Here is a 22,189-nt window from a genome sequence, read left to right as displayed (position 1 = left end):
GCTCCGGGGTAGGGGTATGGGTATAGATACGCGTGTCAAATACTCCCCGGCAGCGGCACTACTGCAGGCACCCGCAGGTACAGCTGTGTACATGTGTGTACAAGTGTGCACAGCTGTGTACAGGTGTGCATGATTCTCGCCCTGCCTATAGAAAAACACCAACAGCGTTTCCGAGGCAGCAACACGGCCCGAGGGGAGGGGCTGCCAGGGCCAGGAAGGGTCCCACAGTTACCCCACCAGTTGCCCCCCGAGTTACCTCCCAGCCCCCACAGCCCTTCAGCCCAACGAGTTCCAGCTCGGCCACCAGCGGAGCGGCACCCGGACCGGCACCGGGGGCGGAGCGGGTCCGAGGGCGGTGCAGGGCGGAGTGGAGCGACCATGGCGGAGGCAGGGTCTCTCCCGCTGCTGGCGGCAGCGCTCCGGGCGCACGAAGCGGCTTTCGGGGGGGCGGCGGTGCTGGCGGTGTGGGCCCCCGGCCGGGTCAACCTCATCGGCGAGCACACCGACTACAACGGTGGCTTCGTGCTGCCCGTGGTAAGGGTTGTGTTCCATCGTCTCGGCGCCGCGATTTCGCGCTGTTACCCTTCCGGGTCCTCCATTCAGCCTCTTGGGATGCCCGGCCGCCGTCTCCCCCCTCCCTGTGCTGGGATCCCTCCCCCAGAACACTACAGGATTCTCTGGGATCCGCAAGCGCTCCCGGCAGCGGGGCAGCTCCCCGCAGAGCGGCTCCTAACTCACTGCCAGGGGACGTGATTCCCCCTCTCCGATCGCCTCTTTTCTGCAACCCCGACAAAGAATCTTTCCTTTCTGGAGAGCAATATTTTGGTAGCAGCGATGGTTCAAAGCAGCTGGAGCTTCCTGCCCTCCTGCAGCTAGCCTAGGAAGCCCCTGCTCGGTCCTAAATCAAACACACAGCTAATTATTTTGAGGCCGGGGAGCGTGGGAGCAGGTCAGCTGAATTCCTCTGCAGGCATGAAAACTTCCCGAAGTCTCTCGTTCTTGTCGTGGGCTTTCACTCCTCCAGAGCCCAGCAGCCAGCACCCTGGAGCTGAGCTGGGGCGGTTGGTCACCACATTTCTGTGCTAAGGCTGACCCTGTGTGGCATTAAATAGCCAGAAAGTGCAATGCTGTGACAAGCCAGAGTGTGCAGCGGGAGCTGACAGCTCTGTAAGGACAGGGTTAAGGGGAACACGTGTTGGGTGCTGCTGGGTGTGGGTGACACAGCCACATAGCTGTCCCCAGCCACCAGTGGGGATGCTCCAAGAGATGCTGCAGGGTCTGAGCCCACCTTTGCCTCTCCCAGGCCCTGCAGATGGGGACAGTGCTGGTGGGATCCCCCACACAGGATGGGACCATCTCCATCATCACCACCGCAGTGGAGGCAGATGAGCCTCACAGGGTGCAGTTCCTGGCTCCCTGCCAAGGCAGCCCTCTGAGCCCGGGGCCACCTCGATGGGCCAATTACATCAAAGGTGTCATCCAGCACTATCGGGGTAAGGCCCCCCTCCTTGCGTGGGGATGGTGCTCAGTGCTCCACTTTTGGTGTGCTCCAGGGGTTCTTTCAGCGCCTGCATAACCCCAGAGCTGCTGTTGGAGCCAGGATCCAGTAGAGACACTCTCAGCTCCAAAGCCCCTGGTGCTTGAGCACGGGGGATGCCTGGGTCACATTCTGCCATGGGTCACCCTAAAATGGGATATCAGAATAGCAGGAGGGGGGCCTTTCTGTTGGGATCTGTTTCCCGTGAGCTGTGGGGCAGGGCTGCCTCCAGCCCTCCAGGAGCTCATAGCACCCCTCCTCCCTTCTGTTCCTGCAGGTGGTCCTGTGCCAGGCTTCAGTGCTGTGGTGGCCAGTGACATCCCCCTGGGCGGGGGCCTCTCCAGCTCAGCTGCTCTGGAGGTGGCTACTTACACCTTCCTCCAGCAGCTCTGCCCTGGTAAGGCTTTTCCCATTCCACAGGAAAAGCAGCCCTTTACCTTCATGTTTGCTCCCAGGGCAAGGGGCAAAGATCCCGGAGTTGCTAATCTGTGTCTCTCTGCTCTGGCACAGATGATGGGGATTTGGTAGCCAAGGCGATGGCCTGCCAGAAAGCAGAGCACGTGTTTGCTGGCATGCCCTGTGGGATCATGGACCAGTTCATATCTGTCATGGGCAAGGAAGGCCATGCACTGCTCATCGACTGCAGGTCAGAGCCCAGCTCAGTGTGCCATGCCTTCTCCTTGGGCAGGTGGGGACAGGCTGGTACCACAGCCACGAAATGAATGCAGTAGTGCAGGGAGAGGGTCAACCATTCAGAATCTCAGGGCAGGGCTGGGGGTCCCTGCAGTTTAATTCCTGTGTCTTGATCCCTCCTCCTGCATCCTTTCTGCTTTTTGCCTGGGCTGTCTTGCCTGCAATGCCATTAGGGTCTGTTATGGGACTAATAATTGGGAGGGAGTGAAATGCTTGAGTGAAATCATAAACCACTTGGACTTCGCCTCCATGGGGCAGCAGCTCCCTGCCACGTGGCCTCTCCCAGGTGGCTGAGGGCTGGAGAGGGCAGGGGAACAGACACACGGCCTGTGCTGAGCTCTTGCTGCAGGTCCCTGGAGACTGTCCTTGTCCCACTGACCGACGCCAGCTTGGCCATCCTCATCACCAACTCCAATGTGCGGCACACGCTGACGGGCAGCGAGTACCCCACGCGCCGGCGGCAGTGTGAGGAGGCAGCAGCAGTGCTGGGCAAGGCCAGCCTGAGAGATGCCACCATGGCCGAGCTGGAAGGTGGGGACAGTTCCAGATGGCACGGGCTGAGATTGTGGGGCAGCACCTGAGGCAGATCCCCCACTGTGATGGGAGCGTGCTGCGAGTTAGAGAAGCTCTGGCACAGGATGGTTGCAGGATGCAGCTGTGCTCACCCCAGCAGCATCCCTCAGACCTCAGGGGCTTTGCTGCAGGGATACGTGTGTCTCTGCAGTGGCCAGGAGCCAGCTGGGTGAGGAGGTGTACTTGCGGGCCAGGCACGTCATCGGTGAGATAGCACGGACAGCCCAGGCAGCTCAGGCGCTGCGGGACAAGGACTACAGAACGTTTGGGAGGCTGATGGTGGAGAGTCATAACTCCCTCAGGTGAGGATGTACCACCAGGCAGGGCAGGGCAAGCTATGCCAGGGCCACCAGCATAAAAGTTCTCATGGGGTTCTCTGACCTGTGGGTGCATCACTGGGGGCAGCCAGCACCATGTCCTGCCCAGTGTCTCTCACAGGTCAGCCTGCCAGGTAGTTTTTAAAAAAACCCCACAGGCTTGTGCTCTGAGGGATGCTGGGAGGAGACAGTCATAAATTACAGATGTGGCTGCTCACAGCAGCACCCAGCAGGCTCCTGGTGCTCACGGCCTTGCACCATGTGCACTTAAAGGCAGAGAGCAGGACTGGGATCTGCAGCATCCTGCATTGGTGCAGTTTGTTGTGGCCATGGATGCACCACAACACGTGTTTCAGCCCTTCGTGGTGCAGGGGCTATGGCCCCAGTGCAGGACAGGGCTGACCATGGGTGTCATCTCTCCAGGGACAACTACGAAGTGAGCTGCCCAGAGTTGGATGAGCTGGTGGCAGCAGCCCTGGAGGTCGATGGGGTTTATGGCAGCAGGATGACTGGGGGAGGCTTTGGAGGCTGCACAGTGACACTGCTGGAGGCTGGGGCTGCAGAGAGAGCCCAGCACCACATCCAGGTATGCTGCAGAAAAGTGCCAGGAGATCAACTTAAAGATTCTAGGCATGACCTGGGGATGCTGTTGGTGCAGTCCATCAGGTGCCTCAGAGATAGTCCCAAGTCTGTTGATGCTGTGAAGCTCTTGCAGGCAGCTCAGCACTGTGCTGGTCACAGAGCATTGCCCAGGGACCTCACTGCACTCAGAAAGTGAGGGAAAAGATGCTGCTGAGCTTTGGCAAGGCAAAATCTAGGGAAAAGTAGTCAAAGCTGAGCTTAGGCAATGCTGAGCTTAATGTCAGCAGTAACAGCCCAGAAAAGATCAGTGCTGTCATCAGTGTGCTCTAAAACAGCTGCTCAGCATGCACTGATGGCTAAAAACACCAGCAAAAGGGGGATGTTAAAAACAGGGTCTGGGAATGAGGCAGAACCTCTTTCTGCTGTTACATGAGATCACAGTGGGACCTTAGGGGTTGGGAGATAAAAAAGGGACAGAGGTAGGTGTTGTGAAACAAGGAGGGAGACCGAAAGAGCTGTGCCTCTGCTGTCTGATAAGCTGGGAGGGAGGGAACCTGACCAGGAGTTACAAAACAGCAAAGGGAGTAGATAGGGTGAGTGTGGAACTTACCCTTAAGTTCTCCAAAACAAAGACCAGTGACCATTGGATGAGTTTGTAGAAAAGCAGAGCTGAGGAAGGACCAGGTAGAGCTGGTGGGGGGTGCTCTGCTGCTGCCAGGGGCTGTGGAGGTCAGTGGCACCAGCCGAGGCAAAACCTGTTGGAAAAACTGATGGAGGATGATCCAGTAAGGGGCTGCTGAAGGGTCAGCTTGGAGATGTGTTGCTAGTATCCCTGGCCATGTTGTGGGTGGACCGAGGGACCCCAGGACAGCACAGATATCTCAACAAAAATATCTCGCATGGCTGGTGTTGGACCAGCTGGACTGACGAGCCAGGCCTTCCTCCCCACCTGGCTCCACCATGCCCCAGCCTGGCCCCTTGCTTGGTGGGGCCACCAAGCACCAGCATCACTGCTCTTCTTGTCTCCTAGGAGAAATACAGCGGCACAGCCACCTTCTACCTCACCAAACCCTCCGGAGGGGCAAAGCTGCTGCCCCTGTAGAAGAGCCACCAGCTCACCTGGGCTGGGATTGCCTCCCTGGGGGTGGCTGCTGCTTTCTTCACTTCACAAGGGAGCCAATTTGTCTGTCTGCATCATTTGCCTAATAAATGCAGAACATTTACAAAGTCATTCTGTGTCCACCTGAGCCAAGTTCTGAAAGTGCATGGGAAACCTTTCCTCGGAGGAGACTGGTTTAACTCCAGTTTGCACTGGGGTAATGAGCCATTAGTGAGGACCCAGGGTCCAGGAATGCTGCAGTAGCAGGAGGGGATGATGGTGGAAAAGCAGCAGGCTCTGACACTTGGCAGAAACCCCTGCTTGGGTATTTGCTTCTGACACATGAGCATCTGCTGCTGCAGATGGAAGGTAGTGGAGTGGAATGATTTTTTTTTTTTTTCCCCAATTATTATTTTTCTGAAGAAAAAGGAAGAGAGAGATTGTAGGGAAAACATTTATTGAGTGTGGCACCTGACCAAAGACCTACTGTAAGAGTAGGCTGCTGGGTCCACCTTGGAGAGCTTGAAGCACCATTAACCCAAACGATCAGATGAAAATGAAAAAGTGACCCTGTGGGAGTGTGAGGCATGGGTTAGGTGTGCAGTGCCTTGGATGTGGCGATGTCCTGGGGAGCAGCAGCTGAAGAGCTGTGCTTTCCTCTTGAATAACAGCATAATCTTTGGGTAAAATGCCTGGAAGTGGGGCTCTGGTACCTGCTCAGGACAAGTGAGTGCTGCTTGAAGGCACAGTGAAAGCACAGGGCTGGGTGAAGTATCACTGGACCCAAGTTCAAGACTGACCTAGCTCCAGCTGCAGTCCTGGACACACTCCCATGGACTTTACCCACCCACATGTGTCTTTGGTGTAAACACATTCAACCCATCCCACTCAAATGAGCAGCCTGGAGAGGAGAGGGATCTCTTGGTGTTGTCAGTGGTGGGAAATCTTCCTCCGAGTCAAAAAAATTAGAATAATAAACACACACACACACACACACACACACACACACACACAAACCAAAACCACAAAAACAAACCACAAAAACCCACAAACCTAAACGAAAAACCAAACCAAAAATCCCCAACCAAAAACAAAACAGCCAATGTCCAGTGTCAGATCAAATCAGGTGATGCTGCCAGGGAGACCGTGCAGCTGCTGTTTTGGTTGGAAGCTCTGCTGCTGAATGGCAGCAGCTGCTGCTTGGGGCAGGATCCCAGCTTTCAGCAGGCTCCTCGCCTGCTCCCGTGTAGCCAGGGAAACGTGCTGCTCGGCAAGACCTCCAGCCCCATTGTTCTCCTTGGCAGAGGGCAGCCAGACGCCAGGCATGGTGCCCAGAGCTGGGGAACTGGAGCCCAGCAAGGTCTCAGCTCAGCCCTGCAGCTGGCACTGCGTGAGGACAGCTAAATCTGAGGCAGGCTCAGAGTCGTGTCCAGAATGATGAAGGCGCCTGCTCTGCCCAGGCTTGCTCTTCCTTGTGCTTACTGAGGGATCACAGGTCCCCTTATGGACATTGCCTTTGGGCAAAAGGGCTTTCAAAGGAGACACCCATCATTTTCTGCCCCAAAATCTCACGCTCTCCACACCAGCCATGTAAGAAATCCCAGGCACGCTTCCCTTCTCCAGGCACCACTGCCTGAGCCACCCCATCCCTCACCTCCAGGCAGCTCCCAGCCTTTCCACTTGCAGTTTTCTGCTGGAGTCTCCAGTGCTGGAGGGTATAAGACCTATGGCAGAGCCTACCAGCTCATCAACAGGCTTTCCACAGGCTTTGGTGACAACTGGATCAAGTCCTGAACTAATTTCTTCCAGTTAATCACATGTTTGAGCAGCCATAGCCCCTGTGTGGCCACCACATTCAGCACAGATCTCATCCACCTCTTTTTTAAAAAATAAAATAATAAAATACATTTATATATATTGTTATATATACTATGAAAACTGTACAATATTGTATGCAAACAATATCCATCCAGAGGCCATCATGAGTAACGCAATGAGTGAAAGGCAATGCTTTGCTATCGTGGTTCCAAATGTTAGCAGCAAAGGACAGGCACAAGTAAGAAAGCACAGGTCACCCCCAAGCCCCTGCCTGGCAGCTCTCATACAAGAAACCCAAACACAACAAAATAACCATCTCCAGGGGACAGACAAGTTGCCAAAGAGCCTGGAGAAAAGAAGGAAAGGTGACCCTCTATAAATCAGGATTCCACCAGCTGGGATCCTCTCAAAAGTGAGGACCTGAGAATAAATCATTCTGTTCTATTTATCTGGGGAGGTTGGAGCCATCGAGACACCCAGGTTTCAGCAGGTGCATTTGGAAGGATGGGCAGTGAGTGAGTATTGGAGGGAGTGGTGATTGTTCATGGAAGATGGAGCTGAGTCCCTGCAGAGCAGGACAGGGTGAAGAAGTCCCAAAAGATGAGCACACACCTGGTGAGCCAACTGCGCCAGAGCTTTGAGTGTGCTGGGCTCCAAAGGTGATGTCCAGAGCTTGAAGTGCCATGGTGGTTCTCTGCCCACAGGAGGAGCTGCCCAGGCACCATGGCAGTGTCTGGATGAAGCACCCTTGGCTCATTCCTGAACTCCTGTCATCTGAACAAACGTCACACTGGCAGAGAGCCTGCCCTGGCTCAGGCCTCATAGAACTGCCTCTCCATCTGTTTGGTGAGAGTCCCACTGGACATCACGGTCCGGCTCACAAACTCTTTGGTGACCTGTTTGGTGAGGGTGCTGCTGGCACTCTCCACTCGCTGGGTTGTCATGAGCATGCCATCTGCAATGAGAAGCTCAGTGGTCAGGACACCTTGTTAAGTGAATAGGATCAGCTCAACCTGATGATTTCTGGCAGAGGTTTCACCTTAAATATCACTTTCACTGATGGAAAACCTCTTCAGATCAAGTGATTCAGTACTTTGCTGTCAGTCAATACTTCCCCAAACTCTGTGATGCAGCATGAACCTACCAGTCCATGAGATCAAGTGGGACAACATGGGAAAACTACACTGATGTAATTAGAGATGCTCATCACACTTCTCTGTTTTTTTTCAGGCACTGAAGAGATCTAACCTTGTAGAAAGAGCTATGGTTTAGTCCTCAGTGGTAGCCCTGAGGAACTTTGAAAGCTCAGAGTTCCCTCTGTGAGTGTGCAGTACATGGGGAAACAACTGCAGCTACCCCTGGGGCTGAGCAGGGACTCAGTGTAGGGAAGAGTCTGGTTCTCTCCATCAATCCTGCCTGATGGAGCCTCTGCCTTTGATGAGGTAAAAGACTTCTGGACAAGCAGAATTATCCTTTGCTTTCCAAGGGTTTCAAAGCAGACACAGCAAGCCCCTACCTGTGAAGTGGGGATCCAGAGAGGAATGGCTGATGCTGGTTTTGGTGGCGTATTCAGTGGGGAAGTTGTACACGTCTTCTCTCATGTACTGCTGTCCTCCAAACTGGGAGAAAGTGCCTGAGGGAAGGAAAAGGGACAAGTCAGCCAGGAAACAACAAGGAGCTTCCAACCTCTCAACCCTGCACAGTGAGCACCGACAGTCAGCTCAGGAGGTTTCTTGCTGACATCAGAGCCAGGTTTAGGAGGAACTGGAAAGACAAGACTGGGAAGGTCTTACTGGGAGAAGGTACCTCCAGGTATTGTGAACAAACAGGCATAAGACAAAGATTTCATAATAAATTAAACACTGGCAGGTTCTCAACAATCATCTCTCACTTAGTGCACCCAGATGGGGAAAGTGGTCACAAGGCACAGTGTTGTCTTCATGGAAGACAATGTCTCCAAGTCTTTCACAGAAAAGGGAGTCACCAGCAGAGCTGGACAGGGATGCAAAGAGCTGTGTTCTTTGCCCTGAGAGGTTTCTTATATTTGTAGCTTCACAGAGACATGGTACTGTACCTCCATCCTGAGATTCAATGGTGATGATGCCTTCTCTCTCTGGTCCAAAACCTTGGGTGGTCTTGGCTTGCACTTTGAACTTGTATGGGATGTTCTCACTCAGGTGGGGCACAGTCAGAGTAGTTTCTGGATTGTCTCCTTCAACATAGATATTCCTGGGCTCTCCTAATCCACACAGGACAACCAGTTGTGAAGACAAACAGGAGCAATGGTCCTCCCAATACAGAGCTGCCCAACTCTGGCTGCTCTCTTGGCTTTCCCTGAGCTTTGTGCCACCCACAGACTCTGATCACTCCCAGTTCTACTCAGGGCCCAGACAACTGTGGCTTAATACAGCAGTGATCTTCAACATCCAACCTCCACTAGGTTTGAGCTGTAATAAGCTACAGGTCCTTCCTCTTCCCACCACATTTGTTACACCAGACCACACAATGCCACAAAGCATCAGGGTCCAGTAGCTCCCAGGCCAGGAATCAGCCTCAAGTACCTGATTTATCTGCACCAACATAAGCAGACATCTTTGTTGCTGGTCCCAGCAAAAATGCAGCAAGTTGCTGCCTACAGAGGGAACTGGTAACACACCTCCTCCATGCAGCATCTCACAGGTGATCATATAGCCCAAGATGGACCCATTGGGCTTGCGGGGTCTCTCCCAGCTGAGCTGGAGGGATTCAGGGCTGAGGGCAGTGAACACCAGGGGTCCTGGAGCACTGGGTGTGCTCAGTGTGAAGGGTGAACCTGCAGGGGCATGAGCAAGAGGTCATCACCACAGAAGGTGGGGAGAAATCTGCACACAGCATTTATAAAATGAGCTGAAAGGTCTCAGCTGTCTAAACAACCAGGGGAAGGTGAGTGCATGGGAAGGAAGGTCCCATTTCTAAACAAAAGGAAGGAAAGGAACAGTCAGGATGTGTAAAGCAGAAGAAAACAGCAAAGCCACCACTGTAGACAACAGCAGAGATATCAATGCTACCCTTCTCCTGTCCCCCACCCACCTCACCTGGTACAGGGCTGAGCGGGCTCTGCGGGTCCACCTGGGACTCTATGGTGATGACTCCTTCCCTCTCAGGGCCCCAACCTTCCTCGCTCTGTGCCTTCACCTTGAAGATGTAGGAGTGGTTGGGCAGCAGGTCCTCTACCACCACTGAGTTCTGGCTGGGGCTGGGGATGGTGAGTCGGTGCACCTCTCCTGGGACACACAGGGAAGGGTGTAAAAATAGGAGATCTTAATTCCAATTCTTCCTTCAAATCCAGCATGATGAAAAAGCCCTCCAACTAAGATATTTGGGCTGGTGAAGAATAAGTCCAAGGTTTTTTGGGGGGAGGGGTGACTTCTCAAGCAATCCCAGGAATTATCCCCACAGAAAAAATGGGGAATTAGAGTGGGGTGGTTGAGATATTTCCTCAAGGCTACACAAAAAGCAGAGTTGGGACCAGTCCCCAAATCCTGGAATGGCTAAGGCTGGAAGGGACCTCTGGAGGTCACCTGGTCCAACCCTTCCTGCTCAAGTAGGGTCACCCAGAGCCAGTTGTCCAGAAGATGACCCAAGATTGTACTCTTCACCACCAGACACTCCCACCACCAATTGCCTGGTGGACACTGTCTGCCTGTTCACTGACCTCCATTGATGAGCTGGTACTGTACGCTGTAGCCCTGCACCTCCTTCTCGCAGTGTGGTTCCTGCCAGCTCACCTTCAGGGAGGTGGGTCCCAGGGCAGAGAACACCAGGCGTGTGGGGGTGTCAGGGATGCCCAGTGGTAGCCTGGAGTCTGAGACAAAAAGGAGACATCAGAGTGGAGATCTGGGGTCTGGGGGGTAAGGGATCTAGGAGGGAGGAGGGAGAGGCACACGCAAGCATGGGATGGTCCTGATGGTCCAGGGAGAATGTGGTGAGATGTCATCTCTGCAAGCTGGCCTGTCATGAGGTGGGACTGGGTGGTTCTGTATACCTACTGGGAATAATCTCACAGCCTTAGGGTGCCAACCTTGTGTGGGATAAGTCAAGGTAAGCTTTGTGGCTGTGTGGTAGGGAGACCAGAGCAGGGACCTGGCTGCTGTATGTGGCTCTTCTTGCTCACCCCAAAGCACCCTGTCCAGTCTGCCAGGAGCTTCACAGACATCTTCAGATGTAGCTCAGTTAAGATTGGCCCTGGCACCTCCAGGCACTGTTCAAGAACCAGGACTGGGTATAATCTGGACCTCCCTTTACCACATCCCACTTGGACACAAAGTTCACAGGTGACATCCAGGGACTGAAACCCCTCATTGACATAGCTTTGGCCAAACAGCTTGCAGAGGGACATCTCATATGGAGCACACATTCTCCCCAAGAGTCCTCCAAAGGCCTGTGGGGTAAAGCCAAGAACAAGCTTGTTAGAAATGAAGATGATAGGGATAATGAGCTGATCAGTGGTGGCAGTGGTTGAATGTTAATCAGCTCACGTGGGTTGAAATTCAGCTGAAGTCACCTGCAAATGGAAAGGTGGTGAGATGGAGGCACGGGCCAGGTCAGGAGGAAGATCAGTGTGGTGCACAGCAAGCCATGGGGAGAGTTTAGGATGAGCACCGGATGGCTACAGCTCGTAGACAGCCAGTGAGTGGCTCGGGTGTGGCTGGGAGGAGGAGACACTGCACAAAGCTGTACCTATGTACTTGCAAATCCCTGCAGACCCATCAGTCATGATTATAGAGTCCCGAAAGCCAGTGCTGGGGTAGTAACCCTTCACCTTTGCCCTGCTCTTGAAACCCACATCCCGGGGCTGTGGGATTGTCCTCCCAGCATCTTCATGGATGGGAGGGAGGAGTGTCCCCGGGTAATCTACAGAAGCAATGCAACAGAAAAACACCATTGGAGACTTCAGAGAGGGTTCAGCCCGGGTGCTGGCTCCTGCACAGGTGATTTTTTTAAGGATCAGATTTAAAGAGCCTTTTAACAACTTCCTGTCAGCAACAGCTGATGAACACACATGGAGCTGAAAGGCAACTGTGCTGTTAGGGTAAGGAGAGACACGTGCCCTTGTTGGAGTGCATGGGTCCGAGGACAGTCATGGGGGTGGAAGGAAAGGACAGGTCCCACAACCACAGTACTCACCGTGCCCCATCATCATTGTGGAGTATTCTCTTGTCAGCGAGGAGCTCCCCATCACCCTGTGCTCCTGCTGCATGTGTTGGCTCAGCTGGTGGTAGCTGGTGTTTGCTGTCCTGGTCAGTGTCCCACTGCCACTGCCAGGGAAGGAGAAGTCCACCCGGCCATTCAGCAAGTGCTCTGTGAAAGAAGTCACACTGTGAGGAACATGACTGTGGACAGGGCTGCTGCTCCAGTTTCCATGGGGAGGAAGCAGGAGCCATCATGGTGCGCTCTGTCTTGGCTGCATCCCAGCTTCAGACACTCTGGAAAGTTGCTCTGGAGCACTACATCTAAAACAAGCCACAGTCACCCAACATGATGATGGGGAAACAAATAGGTAAACGCAGACTTTGTCCTACACCCAGCACTAGAGACACCCATGGTGCCCAAGGTAACTCCAGACCTCGGCCTCACTGGGGCACTGCCTTGTGGTTCTTGCCATGTTCTCTCTCCTTAGACACAAGCACATGTTTATAATCCCAAGGCTTAAAAAAGAAAGTGGAAGAAGGAAAAAAAAAGCCTTTTATGAAGGAAAAAAAAATAATCCAAATTTCACTCTGGATCCCATCTCAGCTGGGTCTGAAAAACAAACTCTGCTCCTTCTTTCTGGTCCTTGACAAACTCCACCCCTTCTCAGCAGACCAGGGGAGATCAGCTGCCCATGAGAGAGTGATTTCTTTTTAACAGTCCAGCAGATCTGCCCCAGAAGCTCAGGGCTTCATTAAGGTGAAGAGCTGCCCTTGGAGGTGGCACTTAGCAGGTATCACCTGAGTTTGCTACTGCCTTGAAGGTCCAGCCTTTTGTAGAACAACTTGCTAGCAGGCTCCCAAGTCCATGCCGAGATGGGGGTTACCTTGACACTCTCATGAGCAGACACACCAGGACAAAGTTTGGAAGCAGATTACAGGACTTGAACAGTGCATCACACCAACACGAGGATGGGCACACGAGAGGAGGAAGGGGCACACATACTGGGGCAGACTCCAGGCGCTGGCCCCTTGGCTCAGAGCAGGACCAGACAGGAACTCAGTGCTGGAACAAAGCTGTCCTTCACCTGCTTGGGGCCAGGGTGTCCCACTCCTCCTCAGGCTGCCAGTAGCCATGTTGCTGTCCTCCTCATGGAGGAGACCCTCGGTGTCTGAGGAGAAGCGGCTGCTGCCAGAGAGGCGGGGAATGGTTTCAGGTGGGAGCCTCCAGGTGATGCGGCGAAGATCCAAGTCTTCTCCCAGCAACTGCACATATTTCCACCTGGAGCCTTTTGGGACAACGCAAGCACTGGTGTTGGCATGATCTGCAGGGGACAGGGTGGGCTACCCACTGGTTTTGTTCTGCTTGCTGGAGAGAGGAAGGGGCAGACACCAGTGGGAAAGACACCAGTTCACGGCCCATCTCTCCAAGTATTGGCTGATGAGTTTTGGAGGTGCAACCATAAAGTGACTGGTAGATGGAGGATGGTGGGAACATGACATGTGTGGGGTTCTTCAACCCCAGGGCTGTTTTGTAGCCCTGTGTCCATCACAACTAAAGTTGAGAGTCAAAGCCCCACCACATGCCACTGTCATGAAGAGTCTGCAACAATTGTCCTCTGCTCAGGAGAGGTTTCCTCACTCCTTTGATGCACACTCAGGATGGGTAGACTCTTGGTGTTTCTATTACTTTGCTCTCTGGAAGGACCAGGGACTCACTCCTGGATCCCAGACCATGGAGAACCCCACCCAGGGAAAACCCTTCAGATTCTGCTGACAAGCTTCATCATTTCTCTTATGGACCACCTTCCCCTCATCATCTCTGTACAAGACAAGGGAGCCAGCCTCACCCAGAGAGGGAATGGATGGAGGAAGGGAGGGCAATACCTTCCCAGCACTTGGCAAGTTCCTTCCTGTTGGCTTGGCCAAGACTGAGAACATCCAAAGGACTCAGAAGTCTGAGCTTTGCGAGAGCTTGTTTGTGAACAGCAACTCTTGTGGTCCAGCCAAATGGCAACAGGAAGGGAAGATGAGCAGGAAGGGCCATGAGAAGCTCCTCTCCCACCCCACGCTGAGATGTCTCTGCCTCATGGCTAAGACAAGGAGGCACTCGTCTTATTTACACTGTGACTAGTCGAGTGTTTCCGTGGATGCAGCTACTGTGCTTTGGAAAGGGTGATCTCTACCATCTCCATGACTTGGTTCTCCCAGTCTCCATGAGGAGGAAAGGAGCAGGTGAAGCTCGTTGCTTAAAGCTGTTGTTAAGGAAAATAAATGTTAAGAACAACCTTTGCAGAACTCAGAGCAACGTACCTGAGTCATCAGAGACGCTGGGATGCTTGCTGCCAGCTGGAGAGCGCAGCACATCTGTGCTGTACATCAGGTAACTGTCATAGTCCTCACCTCCCTCTGCATCAATGATGGGCACGTCGGGGATGATGGGGACTGGAGGAGAGGTGGAAAGTGCCATTAGGTATACAGCTTAAAATCACACAAGGCTCCCATGCTCAGGCTGGCTGTCAGCATTCATTGAGCAGGTGGGATGTGGAGGAGCAGCCGGGCTGATGGGGGAACACCTTCAGCACTGCTCCTGCCCCCCTCCTGCTCCCCACCCAGGCAAGGCAGGAAACTTACTGGACATCGGGCGCTTGGGCTGGGTAGCCAGGTTGATGGTGGCTTCTCTCTCAGGTCCCCATCCTGCCCCATTTCTGGCCTTCACTATGTAGCGATAGGGCTGGGACTCCCGCAGGTTTTCTATCAGCACCATACGCTTCTTTGGGTCTTCAACCAGCACCTTCTTCATTGGGCCTATGGGTACTGCAAATACATGTACACCTATCACCCAAGAGGTCTTGAGATAGAGAGGACCCCACAGCATCCCACCCTGGGTCATCAGGCAGGCTGAGGTTTGGTGTCAGGGTGTAGCCTGGCTCTGGGACAAGGTGCAGCAGCTACTTGGGCTGCTCACAGGGAAATTCCCAGACTGAATGATGAAGTCAACCTACAACAGAGATCTCCTGTTACTGGTTCATCACCCAATAACATCTTCCTGGCACCCCAATCTCTTATGTCCAGACTTATAAAATACGTTTAAGATGAAAAACAACACAAAAGAATCATCAAGGTTGGAAAAGACCTCTAAGATAAAAGGCTATGGAAGAAGATGGGAACTGAAAGCACTCAGGCTTTTCAGGGTTAAACCCTGAGGGGTGATTTTTCTGTACTCCTTCACTCAAGAAGTGACCCCTCTGCACTCCAGTTTTGAGAAGAAAAGTGCTTGGAGCCATTCTGGTTCTGCTGCTGTTTGGGACTGGCTCAGCCTGGTCTGAAAATGAGCTCTTACTGTTGTCCTCATTGACGAGTCCATAACTGACTTCATAAGCTGTGATCTCCCCATTGGTTTCTGCAGGCTCAGCCCAGCTCAGCTGGGTCACAGTAGAAGACACAACGTTGAAAGCCAAGCGTCCCGGCTCACTGGGAACTGGGAAGGCAAGAGCAAAGTGTCCAGGTTACCACAGATAGGAGCCAGAAGATGCAGGTGCCCAGAGCTCCCCAGATCATAGCTGGGTCACAGTGCTTGTCCACAAGACCATCAGAAGGTCAGACCCCATGCTGGGTGTGTGGACACCAACTTGCCCCCACATGGTGGGAAGCCAAGTGCAGAGCCTCTCACCATCCTCAAGCGTGCGGCAGTGGACGATGTCGGAGTAAGCACCTTCACCCATGGAGTTGTAGGCACAGACTTGCATCTCGTAGTCACAGAAGGGGTAGAGGTTACTCAACTGTGCTGATGGTGCTTTGACATCAATGAGATGGGCTTCTGACTCAGGGTCCCCTTGGATCCAGTATTTCACCTGGCAAAGTGAGAGTGAGATGTGGTTGCTTCAGATCCTCACCATAATGGGTGAGAAATGGTAAGTGATAGAAAAGGAGATGAAAACCCCAGAAATCTTTCCTGCAAATCCCACATCCACCCAGCAATGGTCCCTCAAGGGTGTGGGGAAGCAGAAGGGGTGAGCTACCTTCCTCCCTTTGGGTGTCTTCTCCCCACCCCTTTGTCATAAATGACTGTGCATGTGGAAAAAACCCCCACACCCTCCCCTGGAATCCACTCACCCCTTACCTTATACCCCAGAGGTTTTCCTGGTGGAGGAAACCAGCTGAAGCGGATTTCCCTGGAGCTGAGAGCATGGGCACTGGGATTATGTGGTGCATTCAGGCGGCCTTTGGGTGACTGAGGGACCTGGCTCAGGCCAGTCATGGAGGGGACACCATCCACCACCTCTGCAGACAGGAAGAAGAAACATCACATCAGTGCTAGTCCTCCTCATGGAAGGAAAAGAAGCAAGATCCTCTCCCATACTGTCCTGCCATCCAGAGGTAGCCTCTCAAAGAACTTCTGAGGGTTAGATCCCCATCACAGTGAAGGGAAACTGAGGCACTGGGTTTTGAGATCCTCCAAAGCCACACAGAAAGCTGGCAAGAGAGTTGGGCTCAGAACCCCCAGGTCCTGCATCTCCTGCTACACTTCTCACAGGCTGTTCAGGTAGGAAGAAATGAGGAGACCACCTCCTTGCCCATGAAAATCTTTAGCTCTGACTGAATGAATTTAAGAATGCTTCTACATCTTGACCAGTTGCCTCGTGCAGCCACGAGAGGAGACTGAGTTGGGCAGAGCCTTCAAGTTACAGAGCTGCTTCTGCTGAAAACCCATGAAGTCCAGCTGAGAGCTCTCCAGAGCCTCTCCAGCCCCACTGCCTGCCACTGAAGTGGTTCTGGTTGGTCCAGTGACAAGGGGCTTTCTTGTACTCCCAGTATTCATGACACTGTGACACGAGCACTGTGACAGATAACTTCACATTACATTGACCCAGCTGATGACAACCCTTTCCGTTTTGCTTGTCTACCCACAGGTATCACCAAGCACAGCTCACAGCAAATCCCACGCCGCCCCTTTTATAGCTTTTTATTCAAATCCCCAAGGAAGACAAATGAAGAATCCACACTATTTCCTTTTGCGAGGTATATTACCCATCTTCTTCCCACTCACTGTCGATACCCACCAATGCCTCTAGAGGGAGGCCCAAATCTACCAGTCGGAGCTGGAGGAACCTCCTCATTGCCTCTTTTTTGGTGAGGAGCGGAGCAGGAGCTCTGTGCACCTCCTCGGGGTGTGCTGGTCCAGTGTGGAGGTCCCACACCCCCTGCTGCCGTCCCCCAACCCCCCGGTTGCCAGTCCCTACCTGGGTCAGCGATGGTCACCGTGGTCTGGGGGTATCGTCCTATCTTGGCGCCATGCTTGGGATGGAGGAGGTCGATGGCAAACTGCTTGAGCTGGCTGTTGTGGAGCAGGGTGTCTATTTCTGTCAGCTCCAGCAAGGGGACCTGCACCTCCTTTCGGGTCTCCCCGGGCTGGAAGACCAGGTCACCCTCTGTGAAGATGTAGTCCTGGAGGAGAAGGAAGAGGTACATGATTATAGTCCACAGCATCCATTGGAGGGCTCCCAGAGAGCTTCTTGTCTCCCACTGCCCACAGCTCTGGGTGCATCCAGGACCCTCTGCCTCAGGGACAGGGACCCTGCCAGCTCCCCAAGGCAGCAGGGGATGGAGAGGAATGTCTGCTCTTGTGCTAACCTCAGGCCCTGAGTCCCCCCTCTCCTGTGGGCACATCCCCTTTCAGCGCCATTAAGTGCTCTCCTGCAGCCTCGGGATCGGTTCCTTCCCAGTCCTCTGTGCCCACCCTGCCAAGGCCAGGAGGATCACCCTTACCCTGCCATTCTTGGCAGTGAGATCCCGGGTCCTGTAGGTGACTTGGGATTTCCCGTTGTCTATGATCTCCCGGAGGACAGGGATCTTGGCCAGCTTATCAAAGCGGCTGTGGGAATAGGCTGGTTGCAGGAAGGTAATGAGGCTGCTGGCTGGAAGGGACAGGAGAGAAGGAGTATGAAGAATAAATACATGAAGAGTCACTTTGCGAACACGCAGGTGTCCTCCCTGAACAGAGGTTCCTATCACTCAGGGGTGTGAAGTGTGTGTGAAGTTCTACTGATTGGTCTGGACACTTGACCACTCCTGATTCAGAGTGGGATGGGAAGCAGAGGCAAAGCTGCTGGGGACATTGCCCTGCTCCAAGCACAGCACAACTGCAAAGAGGCTTTACTTGACTCCAGCAGCCTGTGAACTGGAGCAGCAGAGGAGTATGGTCAGCCCTGGATCTGCCCTGGAACTGGTAAAGCCTAATAGTCAAATGTTTGGGTCCAGGGATGATGATCCTCCTGTGGATGCTTTAAAAGATGCTCCAGTTTAGATTCAGGTGACTTAAGACAGTAGTCACCAAGCAGGACCCTGGTATGTGATCTGGGGGAGCTCAGACACACAGGTGGAGCCTTCCTCAGAAACCACATGAGTCCATCTGGACACAGGACACACAAACACCCTTCAGCTCATGCCATGGTCACAGCCCTTCACCTTGCTCTTTGATGATGGTGATGTTGACCAGCCTGCGCCCAATCTCAGCAATGCCAGTGGGTACATCAATGGCCTCCACCTGCAGCTGCTTTTCATCATCATCATCCTCCCTGATGAAGAGTGGGACACGAACATCCACCAGCTCCACGTTCTCTTGGAACTCCACCATCCCATGAGCATCTGGGCAAAGAAGCAATGGTGAGAGGTGGGAAATGTCCTCCCTGCCCAGTCAGGAAGGCAATGCTGGGTTCTGCTCCCTACCTTGGTCTGAGGTCACAGTGTAATAACCCGGTGAAACCTTCAGGTCATTGAAGGCCTCATGGGAAACATGCTTTTCCACCACTTTGATGATCTCAGTCTTGGCTGAACGAGGGGCAGCAAGCACTGTGTCCACAATGGTGTGGTCCTGCCTGTGGGAAAAGCAAGAATGGTAAGAGCTGAGGCCAGGGGTGCACATTGCATGGAGGAGCTGGAGGTGATGAGCACGTGGGGTGTTCAGTCACCCACACATGGGTGTACAAAGAGGAAGAAGCAGTGGAAGAGGGGGCTGCAAGTTCCTCTTACCTTTTCCCAGAATTGGGCTGTAACCTGGGGGGGGGAGAGGAAAAAACAAGTCAGGGTGACTAAGGCATTTGGGGATACAACGTTTGGTGTGAATCACAGCCTTGTGCAGGTCTGAGCCGAGCCAGCTGCCCTGAGGGTGCCAACCCATCCTGCAGAGCCCATGGCCCCAGCACATGTTCCCTCCTGCCTGGCTGCTCCCTCCAGCCCTGGGTTTCCCAATGCAATGAGGAGCATGCCCGTAGGAGAGATCACATCTGGTCAGAGCTGTGGGGGTGGCATAATGCTCCCCACTCAGCATCAGCATCCCCAGGCTCCTCTGTCCTTCACAAGGCTGAAACATTTGAAGGAATTTTCCTCTTGAGAACTAGAAGTTGTCCCTGGCTGTGGGAATCTCAGGTCCAAAGCCAGATGCAACTGAGATCACCTGCACAATTGAGTGGGCTCGACTCTGCAGCCCTGGCTGAGTGAAGCACTGTACTGGACTTGTGCTGGGGAGGTGTCACAGACCATGTTCCCTCCCAGCATCCCAGATTTCACCCCCATCCCTCTGGTCCCCTCCTCCATCATCAGGGCCCTTGGGAAACCCTGCTCTACAGGAGATCTCTCCCCATTGACTCACCTGAACTTGGTCTGCTGGAGCTTGTGGCAGCCAGGGATGTGCTTGAAGACATCATTCAGCTACAAGGAACAGGAAAGAGTTCCACAACAAGTCCCACAACATGGGATGTGCTCACCAAGCAGATGCTGCTGCTGCCAGCAAACACGAGAGCCCCTGGCCACCCTGAGTCCTCCCCCCTTCACCCTGTAACACCAGGCAGAGACCACCACACTGCTTGTCCCCCAGGACATGGCAAGAGGATGCAAACTGAAGCCGAGCAGGAGCTTCAGACCACATGGCTGAAGAAAAACATCAGATCTCCTCGGCGTGGTGCTTTGATAATTCCCACAATTGTGATCTTAAAATTTGTGCTCCCTTTCAGAACACAGTTTCAGAATTTCAGAAATTCAAAATGTCAGAAAAAAAAAAAAAAAAAAAAAAAAAAAAATCCTTCCTTTCAAGAGGTGTCTGGAATCATGGGGAATGGGTGCTCCCTTTTCCCAGCATTGCAGACACTCCCCCCCATTGTGCCAGTCCCCCCAAATCCCACCCTCATCCCCCCATGCCCAGGCTCATACGTTCTCCTCCACTTCCTTGCGCAGCTGCTCACACTCCCGGCTGTCCGGCTTTGCCAGGTTCTGTGTGAAAAGCCTGGTGAGCCTCAGAGACAGCCCGTAGGGAACTGGAAAGAGAAATTCTCATGTCAAACTCATTGCTTCTTGGTCGGAGAAACAACCCTGACAAAAGGTGGAAGCATGGGGACACCCATGATGCTCTGGGTCCAGATCCCCTATTGCTGCTACCCAAACCCCATAGCATCAGCTGAGGAAAGTCTCTGAGATCTGGAGGGATGACTGGGAAGCTCTCTGCGAGATGCAGCAGAGGAAATGGTGTCCAATGATGGCTCTGGACTAATGAGGCAGCAAAATCAAGGCTGTGCCACTGAGCTAATGAGACTATGTGACACACTCAGGGTACACCCACCATGCAGCCAGGCTGTCAGGAGGTCTCCAAGGCCACCAACTGTCCTGCCCTAGGGCTGGATGCAGCAACATGGTACTCAGCTTCCCCCAGCATAGAAGCAGATAAAGGAACAACTCCCCTTGCAATCGGGCTTTGAGGTAACACGATGGCTGCTGGAGCTGGGGGCCACCACCAAGGGTTCATGTCCTTTACAGCCCTTGCAGCATCCCCTCTGTGCCCTGCTCCTCAGATGTGGCACTCACCAAGATCTTTGGGGTTGGTGGCAGCGAGGGAGGTGAAGCCCTGTTTGTGAACATTGTTGTTGATCTTCCAGCGCACTGTGTCCCGATCCTTAAGGGATCCAGTGCGGATCATGGGGGTGTCCAGGTGGTCGGAGGACATGAGGCTATGGCGAAGCATGTAGTGGTCTTCCTTGAAGCCAACAGTGCGACCTGCAGAGCCAGGGTCAGAGTCTGGGACAGTCCCAACCATCAACTTCCCAACAACGGACACTTTATTCTGGGAAATCTTTAGGCCTTCCACCATGATAAGGGTGTCGGGATGTCAGAAGCGGGGTGGGGTGGAGGGGGTAAGAGGTGCCCATGAGCAAAGAGAATGTATCCCACCAGCTTGGCACTACAAGGGACACTGGTCAGGGCAAAGCCAGCAGCAGAATTCCCATCAGGACATACCAGGGTGCGAGGCAGGGAGGAGCAGTGGAGAAGCAGCTCAAGGGCTCCTTGGCTCAGGGTTTGTGCTAGGAACTTTTCTCCTGATCCCCCTTCCCCAGCCCAGAGAGCAGGAGAAGGGACACTTATCCCAGAAGTCCCCCCCCCCCACCAAGGATGGCAGGGACCCCCCCCAGATCCCTCTCCCCCAGTTCCAAGGGCTGGTACCTCGTGCACAGCAGGGAAGCAGGGCCAGGCAAGCCTAGAAAACAAATGGCCAAAGACACAATCATTCTGTGGCCAAGGGGTTTCCCACATCTCCAGCGGGGATGGATGGGTGGGCAGGGGATGGATGGGGCTCTGGGTGCTGATTTTTGCCAGATATCCCTTCAGGGTGGGGAAATCCCACAGAAACAGCAAGGGCTGGATGCCCCTGTCAATCTGGCCATAGAATCATAGAATTGCTCTGGTTGGAAAAGACCTTTAAGATCATCAAGCCCAACTTTTAATCAAGCAGTGCCAAGTCCACCACAAAACCATGTCCCTCAGTACATCTACACATCTTTTGAACACCTCCAGGGATGGTGACTTCACCATTGCTCTGGACAGCCTGTGCCATGGCCTGACAACCCTTTGGGGGAAGAAATTTTTCTCAATATCCAATCTGAACCTCCCTAGGCACAACTTGAGGCTGTTTCCTCTTGTTCCATTGCTTGTTATTTGGGAGCACTGTTTTCAGTTTTGGGCCCCTCATTATAAGAAAGTCAAGCTGGGTTTTTTGCTCTTTACCAGGTCCTCTCCCCAGGCTGAAGCAGCCAGCTGAGGTACTCACCTTGCAGCAGGCACAGAATTTCCAGCAGAGCAGAAGCAGCAGCCCCAGGAGAAGGATGAGGAAGATGAGCAGCGGGATGAGCCAGAGGAAGCTCCCTGGTGGACACTCTGCAAGGTGACAAGGATGTCACTCCCTGTCACCAGCCCCTGCACGGGGTGTGTGGGGAGGCAGTGGCAGAGGGGAAAGCTGGACCACAGCTCTTTGAGGGACTGAGCAACCCAGTCAAGCTTGGGAACGTCCCTCTTGGTGCTCACAACAGAGTGCTGTTCAGGGAGAACTATCCCACCCCTCTGCTCACATCCAGCCACC

The 22,189-nt window shown here is 53.6% G+C and overlaps 2 protein-coding genes across 9 annotated transcripts in view; one reads left to right on the top strand and one right to left on the bottom strand.

Annotated features, from left to right (window-relative positions):
- The first annotated feature begins 129 nt into the window (after positions 1 to 129).
- On the top strand, positions 130 to 4,933 carry GALK1 (galactokinase 1). Of its 3 annotated transcripts, none has more exons than XM_071764581.1 (8): positions 130 to 534; positions 1,304 to 1,493; positions 1,815 to 1,934; positions 2,048 to 2,183; positions 2,580 to 2,761; positions 2,955 to 3,105; positions 3,544 to 3,706; positions 4,733 to 4,933. In XM_071764581.1, the coding sequence occupies exons 1-8, from the start codon at positions 130 to 132 to the stop codon at positions 4,802 to 4,804; spliced, it is 1,419 nt and encodes a 472-aa protein (XP_071620682.1). In that variant the 3' UTR covers positions 4,805 to 4,933. The 3 variants fall into 3 exon arrangements, with proteins under 3 accessions (XP_071620682.1, XP_071620681.1, XP_071620679.1); XM_071764580.1 differs by having other exon boundaries at positions 2,517 to 2,761; XM_071764578.1 differs by having other exon boundaries at positions 2,048 to 2,225; positions 2,517 to 2,761.
- Positions 4,934 to 5,241: 308 nt separating this feature from the next.
- The window catches only part of ITGB4 (integrin subunit beta 4), a 29,297-nt gene continuing 12,349 nt past the window's right edge, over positions 5,242 to 22,189 (bottom strand). For 4 of the 6 annotated variants that reach the window (XM_071764552.1, XM_071764551.1, XM_071764548.1 and 1 more), the window contains exons 18-41: positions 21,881 to 21,987; positions 21,277 to 21,310; positions 20,644 to 20,832; positions 19,996 to 20,099; positions 19,439 to 19,497; positions 18,820 to 18,843; positions 18,517 to 18,665; positions 18,256 to 18,435; positions 17,557 to 17,705; positions 17,031 to 17,235; positions 15,911 to 16,071; positions 15,461 to 15,641; positions 15,131 to 15,268; positions 14,422 to 14,604; positions 14,101 to 14,232; positions 12,876 to 13,076; positions 11,786 to 11,959; positions 11,339 to 11,512; positions 10,314 to 10,463; positions 9,694 to 9,882; positions 9,276 to 9,431; positions 8,694 to 8,858; positions 8,136 to 8,252; positions 5,242 to 7,574 (exon numbers count right to left, since the gene is read on the bottom strand). In XM_071764552.1, the coding sequence (XP_071620653.1) occupies positions 7,432 to 7,574; positions 8,136 to 8,252; positions 8,694 to 8,858; positions 9,276 to 9,431; positions 9,694 to 9,882; positions 10,314 to 10,463; positions 11,339 to 11,512; positions 11,786 to 11,959; positions 12,876 to 13,076; positions 14,101 to 14,232; positions 14,422 to 14,604; positions 15,131 to 15,268; positions 15,461 to 15,641; positions 15,911 to 16,071; positions 17,031 to 17,235; positions 17,557 to 17,705; positions 18,256 to 18,435; positions 18,517 to 18,665; positions 18,820 to 18,843; positions 19,439 to 19,497; positions 19,996 to 20,099; positions 20,644 to 20,832; positions 21,277 to 21,310; positions 21,881 to 21,987 (3,464 nt within the window). In that variant the 3' untranslated portion in view covers positions 5,242 to 7,431. The remainder of the gene's footprint in view (positions 7,575 to 8,135; positions 8,253 to 8,693; positions 8,859 to 9,275; positions 9,432 to 9,693; positions 9,883 to 10,313; positions 10,464 to 11,338; positions 11,513 to 11,785; positions 11,960 to 12,875; positions 13,077 to 14,100; positions 14,233 to 14,421; positions 14,605 to 15,130; positions 15,269 to 15,460; positions 15,642 to 15,910; positions 16,072 to 17,030; positions 17,236 to 17,556; positions 17,706 to 18,255; positions 18,436 to 18,516; positions 18,666 to 18,819; positions 18,844 to 19,438; positions 19,498 to 19,995; positions 20,100 to 20,643; positions 20,833 to 21,276; positions 21,311 to 21,880; positions 21,988 to 22,189) is intronic. The other 2 variants (XM_071764553.1, XM_071764554.1) reach the window with 2 other exon arrangements.

Source organism: Heliangelus exortis, chromosome 20, assembly GCF_036169615.1.
Source record: "Heliangelus exortis chromosome 20, bHelExo1.hap1, whole genome shotgun sequence".
Lineage (NCBI taxonomy): Eukaryota > Metazoa > Chordata > Aves > Apodiformes > Trochilidae > Heliangelus > Heliangelus exortis.
Note: the sequence above shows the minus strand (reverse complement) of the source record. Positions and strands in the feature narration are given on the sequence as shown.

What these genes read in the sequence shown, in the direction of transcription:
- GALK1 (XM_071764578.1), top strand. Translation starts at nt 130, where the DNA reads ATGATTCTCGCCCTGCCTATAGAAAAACACCAACAGCGTTTCCGAGGC. An exon ending in CACCATGGCCGAGCTGGAAG is followed by an intron (nt 2,762 to 2,954) that starts GTGGGGACAGTT and finishes GTGTCTCTGCAG; the next exon opens with TGGCCAGGAGCCAGCTGGGT. An exon ending in GAGAGTCATAACTCCCTCAG is followed by an intron (nt 3,106 to 3,543) that starts GTGAGGATGTAC and finishes TCATCTCTCCAG; the next exon opens with GGACAACTACGAAGTGAGCT.